We start from the raw sequence: 20,071 nt of genomic DNA on the forward strand, positions 1-20,071 counted from the left end.
ATAAATGTTACCCCTTTGGACGATCTCATCCCAGGAAAGTGGCATGCACTCGCCTGCCACATGAATTTTCTTGTCCGAGTGACATTTTTTTGAAAACTAAAATGTATTCTTTACCCTTTTAAGTGTGGCATTTTTCAGATAATCTTTTTCGGATAATATTAAATAAAACTTGGCTAGAACTACATTATTTAGACTAATTTTTTTTTATTTGGCTAAAAATCATAAAGTTTTAGTTAATCTTTTTTGAATTTGACCTGAAAATAAAGATTCATACAGTTAAAATAAATAGTCAAGGCATCTAAAAAGATATAAAAAATACATAGTTTGAACTTTATTATTTTGGCTATAATTTTTTATATAGCTCTTTATTAAGGAGCTCTAAAAATATATATATTTTCTTACAGATTTTACTTGAAAAAGTAAAAATACACCGTTGAAATAAATAGCAATTACATCAAAAGAAGAAATAAAAAGAGTGTACAATTGCAAATTCACTATTTTGGCTATACCTTTTTTATTTGGTAAAAAATAATGGAGTTGTAGCCAAATTTCTTTTACTGATTTGACTCAAAAATAAAAATACACTATTAAAATAAATAGACATTATATCTAAAGAAAAAAATAACACGAAATACACAACTAGTACTCCATTATTTTGGCTAAAAGTTTTCTATTTGGTTAAAATGATGAGGTTCCAACCAAACTTTTTACAAATTTAGCCAAAAAAGAAGAAGAAAGAAATATGTAGTTGGAACAAATAGATATTATACCTATAGAAGAAATTAAAAAGAATAAAAGTTAGAGTAAAGTCCACATTGTATGTTAAGATTAAGCAAGAAGAAATACATAGTTGTAGTAAATAAATCATTATATATGACTATATGACAATTAAAAGTTAAAAAATAACCTACTTGGAAGTCATTTTTTAAAAATTTACTTCACTCTCATGCGTTTAAAAGAGAGTGCACCTACACTCTTTGCCACATCAGCGTCCAGTGGATAATGACTCTTAAAAGTCTAAGTTCAGGGGTAATTAAGATCACAAATAATTTAGGGGTGTAACTAATAATTCGTGCCAAGTTAATGAATTTTTTTTTTTTTTTTTTTTAAGGTATTCCGCCTTAGGCATATCATAGAAACCAAAATTATAATTTATCAAGGGTGTAATTATCACTATTTTCCATTTACGTCGTCGTTTTGCACAATGCAAATCCGACTATGAGTACTACGTGTAAGGCTAGTGAGACCAGAGTCTACTCAAATCTGTTTACGTGGCAAAACACCCACTAACTCGCCCTTCTCTATGTGTGTGTGTGTGTGAGAAATTATTGGATTTTCAATCGAATTTTTGCAAAAATGGCGGATCGATTTTATCCAAATGTAATGCCGGATTTTGTAGCAGAAAACCCAGCAGTTGAAGAAGAAAAGCATCCAATTCCACAAGGCACAAATGAATCACTCTTGAAGCTTCTGTCTACGCCGTACAATACTCTATCCGAGAAGTTCAAACGCGCCGCTCTCGATCTTAAAGAAACTGTAACAACTCTCTTCTTCCTTATAAACTTATTATACGCTTTCATAATTCTCGTAAGTAGAACTTCTAAAATGTTAGGATTTTTTAAAAAATGTTTTGTGGTAAAGGATAATTATTGAGTGGTTTAAATGAAGTCTGAATAAATATTGAGGATTTATGTAGTAAACGTTATTTAGTTTGAGGTTGAAGCATTCCCAATTTATGCGACAGTGTTTAATTATGTAAGCAGCTTTAAGAAAAAAATGAAAGACTTCTAAAATTTATGGTCTAAAACAAGCTTTTGTGTGATTTAGAAGTAAAATGAAAAGTTTAAAGTTTAATTATTTTAAAATATAAAAATGTGTCATTCTTTGTGCGACATACTAAAAAAAAAAGGTGTTAGCATAAATTGGGACGGGGAGTAAATTATTGAGAATTGGTATGAAAGGGGTTTAAATGAAGTTGAATAAATACTGAGGATTTTTATATAATAAACGTTAACTAGTTTGAGGTTGAAGCATAGTATTCCTTACGTCCCAATTTATTTGACAGTGTTTGACTACTATGTAAGGAGTTTTAAGAAAGAATGAAGGACTTCTAAAATTTATGTTCTAAAACAAGTTATAGACATGTGTGAAAATAAATATCTCATTAAAGGTAAATATGAAAAAGGTAAAATGAGAAGTTTAAAGTTTAATTATTTTTAATATAAATATGCGTCATTCCTCATGGGACATACTAAAAAAAGTGTTACTTCCTCTTTTCCAAGTTGTGTGACACTCTTTCCTTTGTAGTCTCTTCCAAAAAAGAATTTGTAGTCTCTTCCAAAAAAGAATGACACATTTTTATATATAGTAACAATTTTACTTTAAAATGCCAATTTTATCCTTAATGTGATAATTTATAGCCATACAAATAGCTTTGACTCATTTTGTACCACAATTTCCACCATCTTTTTTTACCGTGTCCAATTAAACACCGTCACATAAATTGGAATGGGGGGAGTACATAAATTGGGGTGGAGGGAGTAAATTATTGACAATTGGTATGAAAGGCTTTAAATGAAGTTGAATAAATATTAAGGATTTAAATAGTGGACGTTAGCTAGCTTGAGGTTGAAACGTTAACTAGTTTGAGGTCGAAGTGTTAACTAGTTTGAGGTTGACGTGTAGTAGTTGTTGTTAACTAATTCTTGTAGAGAACTTCTAATGATAGAGGACTTCTATTTTTCCCGATAAACTATTGTGTATAGGGATGAAAGGGTTAGATGCAGCGGAAGGATGTTAAGGATTGATATTGTTGATTTTAACTAGTTTGTTATGAGGTATATTTGCTGTTTTTTAAAACTAATTGATGGCTGGTGTGGTTGGTGACAGATAGTACATAAATTGGGGTGGAGGGAGTAAATTATTGACAATTGGTATGAAAGGCTTTAAATGAAGTTGAATAAATATTAAGGATTTAAATAGTGGGCGTTAGCTAGCTTGAGGTTGAAGCGTTAACTAGTTTGAGGTTGAAGTGTAGTAGATGTTGTTACTAATTCTTGTAGAGAACTTCTAATGATAGAGGACTTCAATTTTTCCCGATAAACTATTGTGTATAGGGATGAAAGGGTTAGATGTAGCAGAAGGATGTTAAGGATTGATATTGTTGATTTTAACTAGTTTGTTATGAGGTATATTTGTTGTTTTTTAAAACTAATTGATGGCTGGTGTGGTTGGTGACAGATATTGGTGGAGACATGGGGACTAACAAGGCAACAAGTTCCAGATTTTACGCTCTATAATGGAACTCTTGGGACTGCCTTTTTGATGTTCAAGTCCTATCAGGTGACAAATAACACGAACGACCTTGCTGTTTGCTCTCAGATTGTTAAGGATTGTGACTTTGCTTCTCGAAACTCCAGGTCAAAAGTCAATCCTTTCTTTATTATATGCATCATTGTTTTCTATCTAAAGCTTCAATTGGCAGCAAGAATAGGAAAATGGGGTTTTGGTTAATTTTTTGTGTTACTTCTGCTCAAATGAACTTTAAGGGTAATGACTTTCTGTCTTTTCAATTTAAAGCTTCAAATGGAAGCAAGATAAACAAAATTGTCTTTTTAGGTTGATTATTGTGTTATATTGAGCTACAAATTATAGGGATGTGACATTCCTATGTGGGAGAGCTGGGGTTTGTGCGCTAGGTGCTGTTGTTGCCAAGTACATGGGGGATGATCAACTGGTTCTTTACTATGTTACTCAGTTTAAAGAGGTTTGTTCTTGATAAGTGATAGCTAGACTTTTATATTGTAGTTTATTGTAGTCTGCTATGCGTATCGTGATTACTCACAAGACACTCTTTTGGTTCTGTGAGCAGATAAAATTAACTAAAGATCTTCCTGATGAATTGCTGTATGGTAGAGCTGGATTCCTCTGGGCTTGTCTATTCATGAATAAGCATATTGGCAAAGGAACAATTCCTTCTACCTATACTGTAAGTGGAACAGTATGTTTTGTAATCTAAGTGGGCGTTAATCAGATGGTTGTGATCTCCAATCCGAATTTATTTTTTCTTAATTGTATCTTAGGCTGCTGTGGTCAATGAAATCATCGAGAATGGAAGGAGATTAGGAGGGAGGGGCAGAAGCCCGTTGATGTATGAGTGGTATGGTGAGATGTACTGGGGTGCAGCTCACGGATTGGCTGGCATTATGTATGTTCTAATGGATTTTGAACTGAAACCAGATGAGCTTGAAGATGTCAAAGAAACTTTAAGGTACATGGTTAAGAATCGGTTCCCAAGTGGAAATTACCCTACAAGTGAAGAAGATAAGCGGAGAGATGTTCTCGTCCATTGGTGCCACGGAGCTCCCGGGATTGCTCTAACACTTGTCAAGGCAGCTGAGGTAATAACTTTCTTCAATGTGATTTACTTCAAATACTATAATGTATGCATCTCATTGATTGGTCCCTTTACTTTATGTCAAAATGTTACTGCTATAAAGATGGATGTTGCTCTTATAGGTAAAAAGTTGTTATAGAGAGGTTTATAGAGAGGTCTGTATATATTATGTATATTTGTTGATACTGTAACTTGGAAATCCATGGATTTTTCCAATGCCCAGGTTTTCGGAGACAGAGAATTTCTTAATGCAGCAGTAGATGCAGCAGAGGTAGTATGGAACCGCGGCCTTCTTAAACGTGTCGGGATGTGCCATGGGATCAGTGGGAATGCTTATGTCTTCCTATTGTTGTATCAGCTCACAGGAAGCGTGGAGTATTTGTATAGAGCCAAAGCTTTGGCCTGCTTCCTTCTTGATAGAGCTCACAAGCTAATAGCAAAAGGAGAGATGCATGGAGGAGATAGCCCATACTCTCTATTTGAAGGTATTGGGGGTATGGCTTATCTTTTCCTAGACATGACAGAACCTAAAGAAGCTAGATTTCCAGCCTATGGCTGTGAAAAAGTTCATGCCACTGAGAGAATGTAGTAGCACTTCTCTTAATGTATAGAAAACTTATTCTGAGACATGCACCTTAATATCTTCTGCAGTATTTCATTTGCTTTTACTCCACTTCCCCTATTAATGAGTTGACTTCTTCTTGTCCCGGTAGAACTGCAGTCGTTTCAGCACTTTCTTGGTAGTTCTAAGCCATGTCAATTGTTAAGGGGTAAATTTGGACCTTTTTTCTCGGAAGAATTTGAATGCGTGGATACTGGATACCCCATTTCGTGTTGGAGCTCAGTTAATGGCAAGAGTAACTATGAGACGATTTGCTAACGGCAAGGATATGGGTGGACTGAAAGTGTAACGGATGGCAAAATTGAGCAATTTCGGATAGTACAGTGTCAGATTTGGGCCTTCCCCTTTTGAAAAGAATGGGAGGATATTTTGGGCATTTCTTCACTTCAATGCCTACAACAAACATTTAGGTAAGCACTATGATCTTTCTTGCCCATTAGATTACTTTGACTATGTCAGATTAAAAATTGGTTATATGGACAAAGAAAATGAACAGAGAATCCACGGACTATCTAATTCAGAGAATCCACGGACTCTAATCACTGTTCATTTTTTCTTTTTCCTTTTATCATGAAAGATTTAACAGAATATTTTGCTGTAAAACCTCTGGAAACATGTTGTAGAACCGAGGCATGTAAACCATTGTCTCGTTTATTGATCAAAACATACAAGTAGAAATATGCCGAAAATGTGATATGGTACTGTTTGATAAAAATTAGATCAACATTCAACTGTGAAAAATAAGACCCAAATGCCTGTCCTTCTCAAACCTTGTGCATAACGGGAGTTTCGTGCATTGGGTCGCCCTTTATTCGATATCGCTGGAAAGCAGTTCATCATATGAGCTTTTTGAGGAAGGTGATAATCAACTGATTGATCTGTTCAGGAAACTGCTCCTGCACAAAATGACTGCCTTCTGGTAAGAATGTGGTTTCCAGATTAGGTACATATTCTTTCACCATTCCACTTTTAACGTAATGCTCTAATCCACCAAACTTAAGGGCGTAATCCTTCTCTCCCATTACAAGCAAACAGGGAACCTTGACTTTGATATCTTTAACTCCATATTCTTCTAGCCAAGCCCTGTCAAAATATCCACTCTTTGTCACAACATTATAAGTGCTAAATATCATTTAGAGTGTTTCAGCAACAGAAGCGAATCCAATCCAAGATTTAGAGTCAGTCGGGGTAAAACAAGGGACGATTCACATACTAGTACGGAAAAATATAAGGCGGGACTTGTTTATGCTGTGATTGATAATGAAGGTACCGTTTCGGTAGGGGATGATTAATAATGATTGGGGTTGTTATATGATTTACTTACTTCAAAAGGGTATTTTGCCTTTAATAGTTCAACGCCTGCATCCACGACGTAGGCCTTTGTCAGGCCATTATGGCACGATGTCGGTCGTGGCATGCCTATGTTAATGGCACAATGTCGGCCCTGGCAGGCCACTATGGCTGCCGTGGCGAGGTCAGCCGTGGCATGCCTCTGTCGATGGTACTATGTCGGCCGTGGCAGGTAACTATGGCACGAGGTTGGTTGGCCGTGGCATGCCTCTATCAATGGTACGATGTCGGCTCGGCCGTGGCAGGTAACTATGGCACGAGGTTGGCCGTGGCATGCCTCTGTCGTTGGTACGATGTCGGTCGTGTCAGGTAACTATGGCACGAGGTCGGCCGTAGGCCACTATCGGCCGACTAATACATTTTTTTTTCATGTTCTATTTCACGTAAAATAATATACAGTCCTCGCATAATTTAAAGCGAGTATTAAATAATATGCCATCCAAACGTTGCCTTAGTTATGTGACAATTATTTTTATTAATGTGGCCAACTAAACACGGTATTGTCTAATTTTGAATACTGTGCTATGATTAATTATTATAATGTTATTATATGTAAAAATTATTTAAACAAACCACATATTAGAATTTCACTAGAAGTGACTGACCTGTAAGGCACCTGCAATGCTGTTCGGAAACTTGACTTTTCATAAAGAGATGCGTAGTTTGCAAGATCTTCTTCTGTGAACCAGTCAGGCAGTGGAGCAGAAGGATCAACCAAATCCATTATTTCCTCATCATCTTTTGCAATTGGCAATTCACTTCCAGAGAACATAGTATATATGTTCTTAACTACTGTTTTTGTATCAAAACGCCCAAAGTCCTTTTCAGCTCGCCCTGGTTCCTGCAAAAGCGAAAAGATTAATTGTGTATTTGACACGACAAAAGTCATTTTCTATAAAGAAAGATTTTTTTTTTTGGTGTTTGGTCGGTGACTGGAAAATACTACAACAACCAGTAAAATCTCACAACTGGGATACAAGGAGGGTAATGTGTACGCAGACCTTACTCCTACCTCCGGGGACAGAGAAGTTGTTTCTGATAGATCATCGGCTTAAGAAGATCAAGATTATTAGTTTGGCCGGTGACCGGAAAATGTTTTCCCGAAAAACATATATTAAGGATTATTCATATTCTTAGCAAATTTGGGAGTATTTTGATGAAAATGTTGAATTCCATAGATTAATTATAATGTCAAAATGTTAGTTGAAGCAAGTAATATGAAACTTAGCGTCTGATAGTTGTAAGGAAAATACTAGCTTTGGTCAGTGAGTGAAAAATATTTTCTGAAAAAACATATAGTATTATAGATTACTCATATTATTAGCCGATCGAGGAGTATTTCGATGAAAATTTTGAATTCCAAAAGTTGAATAATGTTTAACGCCTAGATAGTTGTAAGGAAAATAACTTTCGTTTATAAATGAAGAAAGTTATTTTCCCCACATTTGATGAAAATGACACCCAAAAAAAAAAAAGTTCTTGTTTTATTTTGTTGGGCAATACCAAATATATGAGGTTTAAAGACATAAAATTACCTGCCATCTCAACATATAGAACCCATTGGGAATGAGATCTCGAGGAAATGTTTCTGGACCGGTGAGAAGAAAAGGCACACCTAGTGTTACAACTGCTGAAACTCTATCAGGGTGTACGAGTGCAAAATGGTAAGCTACTCGAGCTCCAAAATCCTTCCCCACAAGAAAAACCTAACAAAAATAATGGCACAATTATCTCAGTAAATTTGTTGGACTAAAGACCCATAGGTAAACAAAATATTAAGTGGTTTCTTTTTATCTATTTAAGTACTCTTGATTGACAGAGTTATCAATATCAAGAGGCAAATGGACTATGAATTTGATGGGTTCAATTGAACCTATCATTTTGACGTTGTATATATGAATCACTAATATCTATAGGCCGATGGACTATAGATTTGATGAGTTCAATTGAACCTATGAATTTCGATATGGCACGTAAATAAGCATGTAAAAAATCACTAAAATGGTAATATATACCATAATCTCAAAAGAAAAGTAGGTTCAACATACTAATCTTAAAAATAGAACTCATCATTTATATTTTGGATTTACCTCTGCCTATACTTGTGTCGCCATGAGGTAACATATACCTAATGAAATAGTTAAGATGTATACAAATTGGCTCAATCACCACAATGATTATTAAATATACCGTACTTGTGTCATCATATAAACAACTAGTACATACTTTGACACTAGGTGGATGCAAGCTTGAGCTACCAAGTTCATATGAACCCAGAATTTTTGACGCAGATCATGAACGTATGTATAAAATCCATTACAATTGCAATAAATAGTATATATAAACTCATACCTTTTAAATATAATTGGTTTAATGCTACGAAGTTTAAAGATTCAACTAACAAAAGTTTAAATCCTGAATCTGCCAATGCTTTGTTACGATTTGATGGTAACTACTGAAAAATTTGACTTCTAAAAAAGAAACAACAATCTGATGTAAGTAGTAATATGTAATCTGCACAGGATTCTTCACCTGGTGGATGCCTAATGAATCAAGCATGTCCAGAAGATCATCGACAAGGTCCCTGAATGTCGTCTTCTCCGGTTCTGCAGGCAATTCAGACAAACCATAGCCTCTGAAGTCAGGGGCTATGCCTCGAAATCCTGCATCCGCTACTGCTATCATCTGATGCCTCCACGAGTACCATATCTCAGGGAATCCATGAAGAAACAATACTGCAGGGCCTGCATATATATAGCTACTTTAATTTCAGTATCAATTATTCACGTCACAGACAGTGGCGTAGCCAAAATTTTTACTAAGAGGAAACAAAATATAAAGAACCAAACACACAAAGTAGTTAAAGGGAACCAACATCTACTGTATATATGTAAAAAATAACTATGACCTTATAATATGAACCCCTTGCGCGTCTAACTTTCGCCCTAACAGATAATTATATTTACATACACAAAAAAGAAAGAAGAGAAAAGAAGATCAGATATGGAGTAGGACCTGTTCCAATCTCTGCAATGTGAAGCTTGAGACCTTTTACATCCACATAATTGTGCTGAATCTTCTCCATTTTCGTAAGGTAGAAAGGTTAGATGTGAGTGCAACAAATTAAAGAGAACTAATGACAAGCCAATGTGTTATTTTAACTCATAAATGGAGGCTCACTATAATGTAAATCATGTGGTTCATTCAAATATTTAAAGAACTTAATAGGATTTTTTTATAGTATTTGTTATCTGTGTCTGCAACTTTGATTTTAGGATATTTCCGCGTGTTTTCTTTGACTTTTCCTAGTGTCTACCTTGGTTGACTTTTCCACAATTGGAGTGAGTTTTATTTGTTGTTTTCTTGATACTTAGTTTATTAGTCAACAAAAGTAACCTTAAATTTTCTTTTCATCTAAATCTTTTTTTTGAGTTGGTGGATGCCTTTGAATAGTAAAATGCGGAACTATGAAATTAAGGACAGTATCAACTCCGTTCCTGTGGGAGGCGTGAGAAAAATTATTAGAATTTTATGCAAGAATCTCAAGAGCCAGTAGCCCGGCTACGGTTCGAGCGAAGTCAGTAGCTTTGTTCAAAATGGTATATTAATATTTAAAAATAGTAATTATTAGATATATACAGATAATAAATTTAGAACCCAACTATTAACACTTATAATCACATTTCTAAAATTTAGAACCTATAAAATTAAAATTCTGGCTCCACTTCTCATCAGAATGCATGTCGGTTCCAGGGGCGGATCTATGTAGAGCAGAGGGTATGGTACACCACCCGCACGCTCGGATAAAAGTTTAAAGTGTATATATATATATAGTAATATCTTGAGGAACGTTGATATTAAATATTTAAGGCGTGGCATGCAAAGTAACTAAATAACTAGAGGTGCCAGGTCACAGACTCATTTTTTCAGCCATGATACCCAAGATCGAGACCAACTAATGGCCATTCAATTTCGGAAAAGGGCCAACAATACCCCTACCTAAGGCTGGCAAGTGTGCCGGTCCAGGCCCGGGACCGCGGGCCAAACGGCTAAACAGGCCAGGACTGTTTGGTCCGGTTTTAGCGGGCCTGGTCCGGTCTCGTGGGCCGGTCCTATGATTTTGGCCCTTCAGGCCCGGGACCGGCCCGGTCCCTTAGCGGGCCAAACGGTCCCAACGGCTATTTTTTTTTTTTAAAATAAATTAAAAAAAATAAATAATAGATGTTGGCATGTCAAAAATAGCCGTTGGCTATTTATAAAATAGCCATTTAACCCCCCATCTTTGTTTTAATCCTGAAATTTGTAAGAGATACCATGTAAATTAATATGTAACTTGTATTTTGGCACATCTTGATTAGTTTCTTTTTCTTCTCAATGGTGGTATTAGCACCTTGTTGTGCTCATTCCATAGGGGGAGGAAGACTAAGAAAGATATTGCCATGATTTTTAATGCTATAATAAAAATATAACGCATTGATTTGAATATCTCTTTACAATATTTTTGTCTTTTTATATATCTTAAGCTATACATATAGTATAATATAGTATAGTATATATATATCTTAAGATGTATACTATCGAATATGGCTTATATACTATGTATATATAGTATAGTATAGTATAGTATAGTATATATATACTATATATACAACTTAAGATACACACACACACACACACACACACACACACACACACACACACACATATATATATATATATATATATATATATATATATATATATATATATATATATATATATATATATATATAGAGAGAGAGAGACTATAGTATAGTATAGACTATAGTATAGTATAAATATAAGCTTATATGTATACATCTTACTATATATAAGCTATATTCGATTTATATACTATATATACATCTTAAGATATACTATATATACATGTATATCTACTATACTATACTATATATATATCTAGTATATCTAGTATACTATGTATATATAGTATATCTTAAGATGTATATATAGTATAGTATAGTATATATATAAGCTTATATATATATGTATATCGAGTATATCGAATATACTATGTATATATAGTATAGTGTGTGTGTGTATATATATATCTTAAGATGTATATATATACTATAATATACTATATATATACTATAATATATATACATAGTTTATAAGTCATATTCGATAGTATACATCTTAAGATATACTATATATACATCTTACTATATATATATATATATATAGCTTATATATCTTAAGATGTATATATATATATATATATATATATATATATATATATATATATAGCTTATATATCTTAAGATGTATATATATCTTAAGATCTACTATACTATACTATATATATATAGTATATCTTAAGATGTATATATAGTATATTTTAAGATGTATACTATGTATATATAATATAGTATATATATATATATATTTTAAGATGTATATATAGTATATAAATCGAATATAGCTTATATATCTTTATTACTATTTTTTTCTCTAACTTCTATAAAAAAAATAAATTAAAAATACAAAGTTTCTGTTGGGCCCGTTTAGGCCCGTTTGGGCCCGGGACCGGCCCACTTAACCCGGGACCGTTAGTTCGTGGTCCCGGTCCCGAGCCGGTTCCAGAAATAAGCCCGCGAAGCCCGGGACCGTTTAGGACCGGACCGCATAGGACCGGCCCACTTAGGACCAGGCCCGCGAAGCCCACTTAGGACCGGGCCCGGCCCACTTGCCACCCTTACCCCTACCGTATTGAAAATGGCTTAAAAATACCCTGCGTTAACCTTTTGGTCCGTAAATGCCCCTAACGTTTATTTTTTTGGCTCAAACTTACCCCTATATCTAACTGAACTAACCTGGTCAATTTTTTAACTTTAACTTCGCCATGTGGCATTTTTTTAATCCACCACGTGTATTATTTGTATTAAATAAAACCCACTGTATCTTTTAAAATATCCAACGACCCTGGCCCGCTCCTAAATATTTGGACGGTCGGCTTAAAATAATTATATTCGCTAGTTAAGTTAAATATATAAAAATATATACATTGATTATATATAAAAATATGTATTATTATACATTAATATTTTAATATATATTTACATGATATTATTTTTAGGAGAAATTATACGGTGTGGTTTTCCCTATTAATTATGATATATAACTCGAATTTATTAAGCAAATCTGACAATGGAACAACAGGTTTTGCTAATATTTTAGTTCTGTCATTATATATTAAAACACTATTAGTTCCCATTGAAAAGAACATGTGAAGTCCATTAATTTTCTAAGCAGTTAGATATGTATATAATTAAAGGTTTTAAATAATTTTCTTTTCATCTGTTTCTTTGCTTCTCCTTTAGAATCATATAAATAGAACATTATCATTTTTATTTTTGCAAATTAAAATTTATATTTGTTAAACTTGTTAAGATCTGTAAAATTTGAAGGGAAAACTACACCGTATAATTTCTCCTAAAAAAGTTATCATGTAAATTATATATTAAAATATTAATGTATAATATATATATTTTTATATATAATCAATGTATATTTTTTATATATTTAACTAGCGAATATAATTATTTTTAGCCGACCGTCTAAATATATAGGAGCGGGTCAGGGTCATTAGGTATTTTAAAAGATACAGGTGGGTTTATTTAATACATATAATATACGTGGCGGATTAATGTCACGTGGCGAAGTTAAAGTCAAAAAATTGATCAGGTTAGTTCTGTTAGATATAGGGGTAAGTTTGAGCCTAAAAACAAACGTTTGGGGCATTTGCAGACCAAAAGATTAACAGAGGGTATATTTGAGCCATTTTCAATACGTTAGGGGTATTGTTGACCATTCTGTTAGATATATGGGTAAGTTTGAGCCCAAAAATAAATATTAGGGGCATTTGCGGACCAAAAGGTTAACGAAGGATATTTTTGAGCTATTTTCAATATGTTAGGGACATTTTTGACCCTTTTCCGATTCAATTTTGTTTCTCCTCTTGGCTCTCCTTCCTTTTTCCATTTTTTCCAATTCTTCTCTTTTTTCTTATTTTCTTTTATTTTCTTCATCTTTGTATTTCCTCTCTTTGTACAACCCCATTTTTATTATACTTTTAAATTATTTATTTCCTTCTTTTTTTTTTTTCTATACCACAAATTTTTTATTTGAATATGATTTTAATCATATTTCTTTTTTATCATCTAATGTGAATTTTTCCTTGATGTCAAATAAAGGACCAAACATCTTCGATTTGGTTATCGTGTATTTAATTATGCACCAAAAATTTTGTGGAACGAAAAAATAATTTAAAATGGACCCGAATCGACTTAATTCAAGAAAGTGCGAGCCGACCAAATGTATACTCTAATTCGACCAAAGATAGATTTGCATTAAATATAGTGGCACCCATAGTAATCAAATTCTGGATTCGTCTTTGATCGATTCCATACGATCATGTGGAGTGACACAAGATTTGTCTCTTGACTTAAGTTCGAATCGCTATACTTGTCGAGTTATTATTATTTTTTATGGGGATGTTATTGATTGTCATGACAAGTAACTCAAACAATATGCTAAAAAGAAAAAACATGTCAAGACAGTTTGTGTCACATCGTTCCCTACAACAAGAGGGTAGAATTCAGATTTTAGATTGGTCCACATTAATTACAACTCCTAAGAGTGTTGTCTATGTGGAGTGGTATATTTTTACACTGTAAATGCAAATTTAACATGAACTTTGCAACTTAATATAGTATATTTTCTTAGAGTAGAAGAGGAGTGCGGGTATTCTAATGGTCCATGAAAAAGAAATACTACCTTTGAATCATGAAGGTGTAGAATATTGAAGCACTAAGCATGAGGGTTGAACAAAATGGAAATTTCCCTCCCCTCATTTCTCTGGTCCATTTGTCCTTATCACCATAATTGTGGGTGTAGCGTCGGATTTTAGGATTTAAACTCTATAGATTCAATTCTTTGAAATTTTTAACTTTAAACTTATTATATTTTTAAAGTTAAAGGTTCATATCTATTATTTATTATAATTTTAGTATATTTTTACATATAATTTATGCTCCACGTTAAAAATATTGAGTTCAACTGAATCCGATTTGCTCCAGTGACACTAGAGTGAATGATTTTGGCAGGGGTAGCAGACAAGAGGGAGGGGTATGTGGAGAGTGATACGTAGCACAACTTTTCAAATATGTCGAAAGGTCATGTATTTAGGCTTACTTAACTAGCATTTCATTTGTATATTATTTCCCCTTGATATTGTAGTGGACAAAGATTGGCTTCATTATAGTAATTAATTTTCCATCGGAGTGCACATTTTTTCCTTGTCGTACTGAAAAATCCATGGCTTAACCAGAAAATCATGATAAATGAGTTTGCATACTTAGTTTTTGAGTTTTTGCAAAAATTGTGTTTGCTTTGCAAACTCAGTCTTTCAAATCTTCCAAAAAGTCTAAAAAACTATTATTATTATTATTATTATTCTTTTTCTTTTTTTTTTTTGAAAATTAGGATTTTGTCACTGTATACGGGTAAAACCGAGCCCAATGAGCATCCCGATTTTCCGACGAGGCAAACGAAGCAGGGACGTGACTGTTCTTTGAGATTTTAATTTTAGGTCAACTTAAGAATGTCAAACTCTCAATCTGCGCACTTGAACGTTGATGTTGAGTTTGGCCACCATGATGAAAACAACAATATAGTGCCTAGCAACGAGGTGCCCCCTGCTGACCACAACGGGGTCCCAGTTGCGGACCCGATCGATGCCAACTCGCATGTGTCCACTGATGCAAACCTGCCGACCGACCCCGAGAAGAGCGTCCGCGGAGGAGCCCGATCAATAGCCCGGGGTACGCATTACGGTGAAGGCGATTGGATCAATCTACATGTGATATTCAAAATGTTACAAGCTCAACAAGTGGCGATAGCCCAGTTGCAGAACCAAAGTCGTGCCCCTAGCAGAGTTGAGCCCCAACTATCCCGAGAAAACACTCGAAGAAACGAATAGGTCATGGGAAGGCTGGGTGAAGTTGAACCCGGAGCCAACCCCGAAATAATAAATATGCTTCAGGAACTGACGAAGAGGGTGGAATCGGGGGAGAAGAAGATTGAAGCCAACGACAAAAAAGTGGAGACCTATAACTCCAGAGTTGACCAGATCCCAGGAGCACCCCCGATATTGAAAAGCCTGGATTCCAAGAAATTTTTCCAAAAGCCTTTCCCCCCGAACGTAGCACCGAAGCCAATCCCGAAAAAGTTCCGTATGCCCGAAATTCTGAAGTATAACAGAACCACAGATCCAAACGGGCATGTGACCTCCTACACGTGTGCCATCAAGGGAAACAACTTGGAGGATGACGAAATCGAGTCGATTTTGCTGAGAAAGTTCGGGGAGACCTTGTCAAAGGGAGTAATAATATGGTATCACAACTTATCCCCTAATTCCATCGATTCATTTGCTATGCTTGCAGATTTCTTTGTAAAAGCTCACGCCGAGGCCATCATGGTCGAGACCAGAAAATGGGACCTTTTTAAAGTTAAACAAAGAGGTAACGAAATGCTCAAGGAATTCGTGTCAAGGTTTCAAATGGAATGAATGGACCTGCCTCCGGTTGCAGACGATTGAGCCGTTCATTCGTTCACTCAAGGACTCAACCCCCAAAGCTCATTGGCGTTACATCATCTGAAACATAATTTGATGGAGTACCCGGTGGTAACTTGGGTTGACGTCCATAATAGGTACCAATCAAAAATCAGAGTCGAGGATGATCATCTCGGGGCCCCCTCCGGGTCCGTTTATCCCATCAGAGCTAGTGATAGGTCTAAAAAAGTCGTTGATCATGAGCCAAGACCGAACAAAAATCGGTATCAACCGTATAGCGGGGATCGAAGGGGTAGCGGATCCGGGCGCCACCCTGCGAGGAATGAAAAAAGGAGCGATCGAGGCCACAATAGCCGGGGACTCATGAGTAAAAACCATTTCGACAGGCTACTCGAGGACAGGGAGGCACTGAGATTATCGGAATATAACTTCAGTGTCGATGCTACCAGTATCGTATCTGTATCGGGCTCATCAAAGATACCAAGTGACATCGGCCATTGCAGTCCGACCCTACCCAAAAAGACCCTAACCTGATGTGTAAGTATCATGGCACCCACGGTCACATGACCGAGGACTGCCGATAACTAAGAGAAGAAGTGGCATGATTATTCAATAACGGGCACCTCTGGGAATTTCTGAGTGATCGAGCCAACAATCACTTCAGGAATATGGACTCCAACAAACATACCGAACAAGAGGGACCTCAGTACGTCATTAACATGACCATTGATGGAGTCGATGTCCCCCAAGGACCAATACTAAAGCGCGCTAAGGTGTCCATCACAAGGGGAAAATGAACCCGAGATTATATACCAAAGGGGCCCATCTCTTTCAACGATGAGGACACTGAAGGCATCGTGCAACCGCATACTGATGCATTGGTAATATATGTACTCATAAATAAATTTCGAGTTAAGCATGTGTTAATTGATCCACCGGCCCCGACCGAAGTAGAGAAGCAAGAAGAAGGCGAGGATGATGATTACAGAGTTCCTAGGTCGTTCATCACCCCTGACGATTTCGACGCCACCAAATCAACGGCCGAGAAGCTAAAGCAAGTCATATTGACTGAACACTTGCCCGATCATAAGGTATACATTGGCACGGGATTAACTCCCGAGCTCAGGAAAAAACTCATTAAATTCCTTATAGCTAACATAAATTATTTCGCTTGGTCCCATCTTGATATGACAGGGATACCGCTAGAAATCAAAAACGAGGTATCCAAACTCCTTAAAATAGGTTCCATTCAGGAAGTTAAGTACCCAGATTGGTTGGCTAACGTAGTGGCAGTGCCTAAAAAGGGATTGCATGATCGATGCAACAGTCGGGCATGAGATACTTAGCTTTCTCGATGGCTATTCCAGGTACAACCAAATCCGGATGGACCCGGGCGATCAAGAAAAAACTTCCTTTATCACTAAATTCGGTACCTATTGTTATAACGTAATGTCGTTCGAACTAAAAAACATCGGTGCCACTTATCAACGCCTAGTAAACCGGATGTTCGAAGAACAAATAGGAAAATCAATGGAAGTTTATATTGACGACATGTTAGTTAAGTCCCTGCGAGCAGAGGACCGTTTGAAATATTTGCAGAAAAACCTTCGACATACTGAAGAAATACAATATGAACCTGAACCCGGAGATATGTGCATTCGGGGTCGGATACGGGAAGTTCCTTGGATTCATGGTGTCCAACCGAGGGATTGAGATCAATTCCGATAAAATCAAAGTTATAGAAGACATCACCGTGGTGGACAGTGTCAAGGCCGTCTAGAGGCTAACCGGGCGCATAGCCTCCCTGGGGTGGCTCATATCAAGGTCTTCTGATAAGAGCCATTGTTTCTTCTGATAAGCCTTGGAAGAACTCAAACGGTACCTTTCGAGTCCACCCTTGCTTCATACTCGAAGGCGGATGAGCGGTTGTACTTGTACTTAGCGGTATCCGAGGTAACGTTAAGTGGAGTCTTAGTTCGGGAAGAGGAAGGTACGCAATTTCCTATTATTATGTTAGTAGCACTCTAGGCTAGGCTGATACAAGGTACCCTCACCTAGAAAAATTGGCGCTCGCTTTGCTAAGCGCCTCCAGAAAGTTAAAGCCGTATTTTCAATGCCACCCCATATACGTCGTAACTTCTTACCCACTAAGGAAAATAATGCATAAGCCCGAGATCTCAAGCCAGTTGGCCAAAATTTTGGCAGACTTCGTGGCCGACTTTACGCCGGCCTTAATATCCGAGGTCGAAAATGAATTGTTGCTAACCTCGGGGACTTCCTCAGGAATCTGGACCCTCTTTACGGACGGTGCCTCGAACGCAAATGGGTCTGGACTCGGCATCTTGTTGAAGCTGCCTACGGGTAACGTAGTTAGGAAATCTATTAAAATTGTGAAATTGACTAACAATGAGGCCGAGTATGAGGCCATGATTGCAGGACTTGAATTGGATAAAATCCTGGGGGCCAAAGTAGTCGAAGCTAAGTGCGACTCCCTCCTTGTGGTAAATCAAGTCAATGGGATGCTCGAAGTAAAAGAAGAACGAATGCGAAGGTATTTAGACAAATTATAGGTAATGCTGCATCGATTCAAGGAATGGACCCTAACTTGGGGTCATCGATTGCTGACGATGAATTCAACTCAGTAACGGTCGTACAATTCATGAAATCGGTAGTGGAAGAAGGCCATGCCGAAATAAACTCAACAAGTTTAACTTGGGATTGGAGAAATAAGTATATAGACTACTTGAAGACTAGGAAGTTGTCCTCAGATCCTAAAGAATCGAGATCTCTACGCACGAAGGCGGCTAGGTTCAGCCTATCCAAAGGTACTCTGTTCAGAAGAACATTCAACGGCCCGCTCACCATATGCTTAGGGCCAGGAGACATCGAATATGTTTTGAGGGAAGTTCATGAAGCCACCTGCGAAAACCATTCGGGGGCAGAATCTTTGGTTCGTAAGATAATCAGAGCCGATTATTACTGGATCGATATGGAGAAAGATGCAAGGGACTTCGTACGAAGATGCGACGCCTGTCATAGGCATGCACCGATGATCCACCAGCCCAGAGAGCTACTACATCCGATCTTATCACCTTGGCCGTTCATAAAGTGGGGAATGGACATTGTTAGTCCCTTACCATGGGAACCCGGTAAGGCTCAATTCATACTGTTTATGAACGATTATTTTTCAAAGTGGGTCGAAGCTCAAGCGTTCTAGAAGGTCCGGGGAAAAGAAGTCGTCGACTTCATTTGGGACCACATAATATGCCGGTTCGGAATACCGACCAGAATAGTGTGTGATAACGGGAAGAAGTTCATCGGCCACAAGGTAAATAAATTTTTCGAAGACCATAAGATCAAAAAGCTCTTGTCAACACCATATCACCGTAGTAGGAACGGACATGCAAAATCAACAAACAAGACCATACTTCAAAACCTAAATAAAAGGTTGACTGATGCCAAAGGGAAATGGAAGAAAATACTACTCGAAGTATTGTGGGCATACCATACAACCTCTAAATCTAGTACTAGGGCCATTCCATTTTCATTGGTCTACGATGCCGAAGCACTAATACCGATCGAAGTAGGAGAACCGAGCCTCATGATTCGATATGCGACCAAGGAATCAAATGGTGAGGCCATGAGCACGAGCCTAGAACTATTGGATGAAAGGTGCGAGGCCAGCCAAGTTCGGTTAGCCGCCCAAAAGCAGTGGATAGAAAGGTATTACAACAGAATAGCCAACCTCCGACACTTTAATATCGGGGACTTGGTGTTAAGAAAAGTAACACTGCACACCCGGAACCCGAATGAAGGAAAGCTGGGGCCGAATTGGAAAGGACCATATTGAGTCATTGGAATTACCAATAAAGCTTCATACAAACTCGAAGCAGGAAACGGTGCACAACTATCGAACAACTGGAACGTGACGCACTTAAAGCGGTACTACTGCTAAAGTATGGCCTCATTCACCTTTTTATAATATTACGAATCGGACTAACATTGCCAGCAACAACCAAAGGAGAATATGACTATTAGGTCTGAAAGCACGCGTTGCACTCTTTTTTCCTTGAACCGGTTTTGTCCC

General features: G+C 36.6%; 2 protein-coding genes across 4 annotated transcripts; one reads left to right on the forward strand and one right to left on the reverse strand.

The window, feature by feature from the left end:
- Nucleotides 1-1,239: 1,239 nt before the first annotated feature.
- On the forward strand, nt 1,240-5,541 carry LOC107811261 (lanC-like protein GCL2). 3 transcript variants are annotated; one of them, XM_016636146.2, is made up of 7 exons: nt 1,240-1,536; nt 3,241-3,419; nt 3,655-3,766; nt 3,872-3,988; nt 4,083-4,400; nt 4,620-4,881; nt 5,110-5,541. In XM_016636146.2, exons 1-7 carry the CDS (start codon nt 1,357-1,359, stop codon nt 5,274-5,276), a joined length of 1,335 nt encoding a protein of 444 aa, XP_016491632.1. In that variant the 5' UTR covers nt 1,240-1,356; the 3' UTR covers nt 5,277-5,541. The 3 variants fall into 3 exon arrangements, with proteins under 3 accessions (XP_016491632.1, XP_016491634.1, XP_016491633.1); XM_016636148.2 differs by having other exon boundaries at nt 5,118-5,284; XM_016636147.2 differs by lacking the exon at nt 5,110-5,541 and having other exon boundaries at nt 4,620-5,064.
- A 94-nt stretch (nt 5,542-5,635) lies between these two features.
- LOC107811262 (epoxide hydrolase 2) lies at nt 5,636-9,581 on the reverse strand. The gene is made up of 5 exons (XM_016636149.2): nt 9,384-9,581; nt 8,901-9,112; nt 7,904-8,074; nt 6,974-7,209; nt 5,636-6,101 (listed from the first exon to the last, which is right to left on the reverse strand). Exons 1-5 carry the CDS (start codon nt 9,451-9,453, stop codon nt 5,855-5,857), a joined length of 936 nt encoding a protein of 311 aa, XP_016491635.2. The 5' UTR covers nt 9,454-9,581; the 3' UTR covers nt 5,636-5,854.
- Between the last annotated feature and the right edge of the window lie 10,490 nt (nt 9,582-20,071).

The sequence above is a fragment of the Nicotiana tabacum genome, chromosome 23 (assembly GCF_000715075.1).
Source record: "Nicotiana tabacum cultivar K326 chromosome 23, ASM71507v2, whole genome shotgun sequence".
NCBI lineage: Eukaryota > Viridiplantae > Streptophyta > Magnoliopsida > Solanales > Solanaceae > Nicotiana > Nicotiana tabacum.